Here is a 7,340-nt window from a genome sequence, read left to right on the forward strand (position 1 = left end):
TATATAAACCAACAATAGAATTTAAAACATGATTTATATCAGGCATCTTTATTGCGTCTTTGTTTTGGTTTTTTACCTTTTCTACATTGCTCTATTACTTTTTCTTTCTATATTGGTATTTTGTTTTATTTTCATTCATGGAATGTCACGTGACATCCACATCCATGACCTTTTAATCTAATTTCAATCATTTGCGTAAAAAAATGTTTGGCCATTGATTGTGATTCTTCAAGGTGATTTACAATTTCGTTAACAGAGATTTAGTTTGTTTAATTTTTATTCTTATCGCAGGAGTATAAATTTATCCTCACTGTACTCTCTCTCTCTCTCTCTCTCTCTCTCTCTCTCTCTCTCTGATTTGAAGGAGCTAATAAATGAATGCGTTTAAACTTGAAATCAAAACACGCTAGACTTCCTTCAGACCTAAAAGCTTCGCCACCCATCTTTCTCTTGGCAGAAGTATAGCTGTCTTCTTAATGAGAATTTCTAAAGATATCTCCTCGCTGTATATATAAATGACTAAATCTATGGAAAAAAATATACTATTATTTTTCTCTTTTAAAGAAAGGGAATTTTAAAGCAATGAATTTGAAGAGGTCTTAAATTCACACAATATTAGTTAGAAAATGTGGAGTCATTTGAGATAGATACCTTTGGGGGGAATAATGACAACCAGTGTTTTATCATTAATTGTACTGATATAGATACGAGTTTATTTCAACTAAAAAAAAATATGTAATGAAAGCATTTCATTCTGTGGATTACACGGTTCAATATACTTAACATTTGCCATCAATCCATGAGATCTTCCTCCATTCTGTTTCAAAAAGACATTTCGATAATCGGCGCTTAGTTTGAATAGAGCAGTTTCAGTGGACTCGTCCGACCAATTAATCTGACAGCCTTTCAGCGAAGTATTTGCACCGGTTGGTGTCAAAGAGAACGCCAGATATCTGTTACATGAAATCTTGAATGGAATTGCTCTTGCAGGAGACAACTTTCCAACGTCTGTTTTCCGCCACCCCTTTGCATATTGGAAAGACAGGCCAGCCCAAGCTAGCTTTAAGGCGAGCATGCAACAGGCAGCTTCACCTCGGGGGTAGGAAGTATGCAGAGACGTCAAGATACATTTTATTTACTTTTGTTTACATAAATCGTTATTCCAAACTTAGTATTACTTACTTTTATTATTCTACCAGTATGTCACTTTCATTCTGCTCAGAATGTACTTTACGATACGTCGCCATTGAAAATCTTACCTAGCTAAGCCGTTCAATTTCTCTTGAAATCTCATGCTGAAAATCTTTCTCTACTACAATTTTCTGGACGATTACTTGTGAATTGCCTTTCTGCCTTTCGTTGTTTATTGCAGGTTCACGAAGCCTTGTGAAACGATATCCATTGCTATTGCACAACAATGCTGCAGAAACTGGAAGACACAGTTATTTAATACACATGTTCATATAACTAAACACTATATACATATACATGTATATATATACATGTATATATATACATGTATATATATATATATATATATGTATATATATATATATATATATATTATATATGTATATATATATTATATATGTATATATATATTATATATGTATATATATATTATATATGTATATATATATTATATATGTATATATATATTATATATGTATATATATATTATATATGTATATATATATTATATATGTATATATATATTATATATGTATATATATATTATATATGTATATATATATTATATATGTATATATATATTATATATGTATATATATATATTTATATATACATTGTATATATACATTATATATATATATATAATGTATATATACATTGTATATATATATATATATATATATGTATATATATATTAGTATATATACATACACACACATATATATATATATATATATATTATATTAATATATATATATATATATATATATATATATATATATATATATGTGACGACTTTATGGCCAAGGTTCAGAGAATAATAAGTTCCATAGGTCACATAAAATAATTAATGAAAGGTTTAATTTCAAAACAGAACAAAATTTAACACTTTAATAATGAAACAGTTTACATGATTACGTTAATCTCTTTCTTACCGAAATAACCCAGAAAACACTCAAACAATCCTGCACCGCACAAATAACAAAATCAATAACCTTAATATACTAAATTTCAAATATAAAACACGTTACCAATTCCACTAAGGTTCACTCAAGACTTATATTAAAGAACATTAATACATTACAAAAACCGAGGAATAAGAAGACAGCTACTCCAATAGGACACTTATCACAGTAGAGGACCAGGTGAGACTAAATATGCATGAAATAAGTGGTCCGAAGAAAACTGAAAAGAAGGCGGGGAAAACAAAGCACTCTGAAAACGGGATAACTAAAGACACAGCCAAGGATTTTAAAAACAGGTACAGGAAAGAACTGTATACATTCCCACAATAAAAAATTACAACTATATACATAATTAAGATGCCAATCTGGCAGATGGGTGACACCTTCCCCTTAGAAGACGAGCCCAACAGAGTGGCTCGTAGAAAAAAGAGGCCAATGAGGAGAGTCTGACGATACTCTAGACTGGAGAAGGAGGTATCATGTTAAGGAGGCAGTCGCGATAAGGCATCTGCCATGATGTTCTCTGTTCCCTTGATGTGGCGGATCTGTAGAGGGAACTTCTGCAGATAAATGGACCAGCGTAGTAGACGTTGGTTGTGGGACTTCATCTTGTCGAGGAAAGTCAAGGGGTTGTGGTCGGTGAAGACTAGTACCTCAGCAGCACCTAGTAAGTAGCATTCATATTTTTGCAGGGCGAGTACCAAACTAAGTGCTTCCTTCTCAATGGTGCTGTAGGACTTCTGGTGATGCTTGAACTTAGTGGAGGTGTAGCTGACTGGTTGAAGTATACCATCTGACTCTTGGAGTAGCACACCTCCAGCTCCCGCATCGCTAGCATCTATTTGAAGGATAAAAGGCTTTTTAAAATCGGGGGATTTAAGAACAGGGTTGTTTATCAGAAACAGCTTTAAGGCTTCGAAAGAGGATTGACATTCTTCATTCCAACTGAATTTAACTTTGGTACTGGTTAGGGATGTTAAAGGGGCAGCAACTGAAGAGAAGTTCTTGCAGAATCTCCTGTAGTATGAGGCTAACCCTAAGAATCTTTGTAAGGACTTTCTGGTGGTTGGAACAGGGTACTCTAGAACAGCTTCTACATTGGCAGTTTTTGGTCTAACATTACCATCCCCAACAATGTGGCCTAAGTAGGTAACAGTAGCTTTACAAAAGACAGATTTTTTAAGATTTATGGTTAATCCAGCCTCTTCTAACCTACGGAACAAACACTTGAGCCTATTCCCATGATCTTCCCAAGTCTGTCCAGTGACTATTATATCATCAAGGTAACAATAAACACCTTCCAAATCTTGGATGATGAAGTTTACAAGGCGCTGAAAGGTAGATGGGGCGTTGGTAAGGCCAAAAGGCATGACCTCGTACTGAAAAAGTCCAAAGGGTGTAATGAAAGCAGATATTAACTTAGCTTTTTCAGTTAATCCTACCTGATAATAGCCCTTTAAGAGGTCTATCTTCGTTACAAACTTTGCTTGTCCTACTGAATCAATTAAATCATCAATGAGTGGCAAAGGGTAGGAATCTTTAATGGTAACATTGTTAATCTTTCTATAGTCTGTACAAAATCTGTAGCTACCGTCCTCTTTTGGAACTAGGATGCAAGGTGAAGCCCATGGCGATTTACTCGGTCTTGCTAGACCATGCCGGAGAAGATATTCGACTTCCTCCTTCATTTTGCTCTTCTTCTCAGGACCCACACGATAGGACTGCTGACGAATGGGTGCTGTACCAGGAACCAGCTCGATGTCATGTAGCAGCAAATCACTTTTCCTGGGAAAATCATTAAAGAGAGTTGAATGGCTAGAGATTACATTCTTTAAGTCTTGCGACTGCCAAGGAGAGAGGTGGTTCAGGAATAGATCCAGGTTATTTAGAACCTCAGTATTGGTTTGTGGCATGGAGGAAGCAATAAGGTCTTCCAATGAATTATCCTCTCCTGGAGTCTCTACCTTAAAATTAAGATTAACAACCGTCTCACTGGAACCATTTCCAGTTTCCCTAGAGTGATAAGCCTTAAGTAAATTAACATGAATGATCTGAGCGAGTTTTCTACGATCTGGAGTTTTGATAATGTAGGTATTATTGTTAACATTTTTTATGATGGGATAGGGCCCACAAAACTTAGCTTTAAGAGGGGAACCAGGAACAGGAAGGTAGGCTAACACAAGGTCATTAGGTTTAAATTTTCTGACTTTACAAGCTTTGTCATAGTTTCTCTTCATTAAGATTTGTTGACCCCTTAATTTCTCCCCAGCAATTTTCCTAACTTGCATTAATGTGCTTTTAAGTTTATTCATATATTGTTGAATGGTTTGGCTAGACTCAGAAGGGGTGTTCAACCATTCCTCTTTAATTACTGAAAGTGGTCCTCTAACTGACCTCCCAAACAACATCTCGTAGGGTGAAAAACCAAGGGACTCATGGGGAACTTCCCTGATAGCAAACAGAAGAAAATCAATGCCCTCATCCCACTCAAGTTGACTTTCAACACAAAATTTCCTAAGCATACTCTTAAAAGTTTGATGCCAACGCTCAAGGGCACCCTGAGACTCTGGGTGATAGGCAGCAGACAAAGTTTGTTTAATATTTAGTTCTTTAAGTACCTGGGCAAAAAGGTCACTGGTGAAATTCGAACCTCTATCACTTTGTATTTCCTTTGGGATACCAAAATTTGTGAAAACTTTCAGTAAAGAATTAGCAATGTTCTTAGCAGAAATGTTACGAAGAGGGATGGCAATAGGATATCGGGTCGTAGGACATATTAAAGTGAGCAAGTATTGATTACCTTTCTTGGTTTTTGGTAAAGGACCCACGTTATCTATAATTATCTTACTAAAAGGTTCATCAGGGACTAAGATCGGTTGTAAAGGTGCCTTGGGTATTACCTGGTTCGGTTTTCCTGATATCTGACATACATGACAAGTGCGAACAAATTCTGCTACATCTTTTTTCATATTAGGCCAATAGAAACTATTCAAAATCTTACAATAGGTCTTATGAATTCCTAAATGTCCTCCATAGGCATCATGAGCTATTTCCATTACAGAATTCCTAACAGAAAGAGGCAGCACAATTTGTCGCTTTTCGCTCCATGTGTCTTCACTAGATCTCTTAGGGGAACGGTAAAACCTCATTAACAAATCAGATTCAAAGTAAAAACATGGGGATTTGCTAATCTCACTTCTAGAAACTGCTTGGTCATGAAGCTTACTTAAAGTGTGATCGTGCTTCTGATCTTTAATAAGGTTATCTCTACTCATAACATTTCGTGCTTCAAAATTTACAGAAGTTACTTTAGATTCATCCGAACTAGATTTCTGGCTACGAGTGACAACACACGAAGGATTTACAGAGCAATCAGGATCAGGTTCAATGTTTTCACCTACAGGTTTTTCCATTACAATGACGTTGGGAACTACCAAACGTCCTGCAAGGTCATTAGCCAATAATAAAGTTACACCTTTCACTGGAAATTCAATATCTCTTATGCCTACCAGCACATTACCCTTCTTTATAGGACAATCAAGATGAACATTAGCAAGGGGAACTTTAGATATTTGTGAAAGGTCTTTCACGAGAACATGTTCATTAGTTACGTTAGCTTCAATATTAGGGAGAGCATTTCTCAATAGTAAACTTTGCGAAGCACCCGTGTCCCGAAGTATCCTGACTTTATATTTATCCCCATCAGAGTTCAAAGCTACAGTTCCATCAAAAGTAAAATCATCAAATAGATTTACAGGCTTTTCAGAATGGATATGGGAGACAGGCTTAATCTGACCATCCGTTTTACCTTTAAAGTTAAGAAAATGGTTAAATGGGTTCCGAAAAGGCAAAGAAGTTTTACATTTAGGATCTGGACAGTTTTTAATTGTGTGACCGTCTTTCTTACAATAACTACAACGAACATTAGACGCTTTTGCCATATCAGTCAGAGTTTCAGAGTTTTTAGCTAGAAATGGTTTTACATTCTGGTCGGTTCTCTTACTGTTGCTAAATTTATGTATTGAAGAGTAAGTGTCTGCTAGAGAAGCTGCCTTTAACAAGTCTTTTTCTTCCCTATCCTCTAAATACATCATAATGTTCAAAGGAAGCTTTCGTTTAAACTCTTCAAGTACAACCAAATTCTCTAATTCAGCAAAAGTATTTACTGTAGCAGATTTTACCCATTTCCTAAACTCCCTTAATTTCTCCGAAGCGAATTCTACATAGGTTTGAGTTGGGAACTTAGTTTTGTTACGAAAGGTCTGACGATATCCCTCGACAGAGATTGAAAACGCATCCAAAATTGCTTGTTTAACATTCTGGTAATCTGTCGTATTTTCGAGATGTCTACAAACTTTCGCAGCTTTCCCAGTTAATTTCGGCCTTAATAGCCAAACCCACTGATCGCGTGGCCAATCCAAATGCAAGGCAGTCTCTTCAAAAGTCTTAAAATAATCTTCAGGATCATAATCTGTAAATGTGGGAACCAATTTAATGTTTTTTGCTAAATCAAAGGGTTTCTCCTGAGCTTCCAAAAGCGAAATTTCATGTTCCTTATTCTCTCTAGAAAGCTTTGCTTTTTCCTGTTCAAATTTAAGTGCTAACAAAGATTCATGGTTCATTTTTTCTTTCTCTCTATCTAAAGCTAACTGAAGTTTAGCTTTCTCTATCTCGAATTCTAATTTAAGTTTCGACATATGTCTCTCTGACTCTAACCTTTGGGCTTCCGCTAATCTCTCAGATTCTAACCTTTGAGCTTCCGCTAATCTTTCAGATTCTAACCTTTTCTCTTCGGCTTGTTTCTCCAACCACGCAAATTGTCTCTCCGATTCTAATTTCTGTACTGCAAGTTTCTCGTGTTCAAGGGAAATGCGCTCATATTCTAACTGCTGCTCGTGGGCTAGTACTGCTGGTTCACGAGTTATATACTGTCTAGCTTCACTGCCTAGTTCACCCACACGCATATAATGCTCAAGAATCAAGTTGCGAATTTCATTCTTCCGCATACTACTCCTAGTTGCAATTGACAAATGACTAGCTAACTCAAGAAGCTCTAGTTTCTTAGCATTTGGGATACTAGCTAACTCAGCAGAGGGATCCGCAGCAAACTTCTGAACGTTAAATTGAGCCATGGTTAAAGTTTAAAGAAAACTTCCTTTAGTAAACAACTGAATTCCTGTTTTA

General features: G+C 35.8%; 1 protein-coding gene across 2 annotated transcripts in view; it reads right to left on the reverse strand.

Moving 5' to 3' along the window:
• Positions 1-2,091: 2,091 nt before the first annotated feature.
• Positions 2,092-7,340, reverse strand: part of LOC137635505 (uncharacterized) — a 5,823-nt gene continuing 574 nt past the window's right edge. Inside the window, exons 1-2 of one of the 2 annotated variants that reach the window (XM_068367975.1) lie at positions 3,454-7,340; positions 2,092-2,994 (exon numbers count right to left, since the gene is read on the reverse strand). The exon at positions 3,454-7,340 is cut by the window's right edge and continues 574 nt beyond it. In XM_068367975.1, coding sequence (XP_068224076.1) covers positions 2,639-2,994; positions 3,454-7,288 — 4,191 coding nt within the window. In that variant the 5' untranslated portion in view covers positions 7,289-7,340 and the 3' untranslated portion in view covers positions 2,092-2,638. The other variant, XM_068367974.1, reaches the window with a different exon arrangement.

The sequence above is a fragment of the Palaemon carinicauda genome, unplaced genomic scaffold (genome assembly GCF_036898095.1).
Source record: "Palaemon carinicauda isolate YSFRI2023 unplaced genomic scaffold, ASM3689809v2 scaffold133, whole genome shotgun sequence".
NCBI lineage: Eukaryota > Metazoa > Arthropoda > Malacostraca > Decapoda > Palaemonidae > Palaemon > Palaemon carinicauda.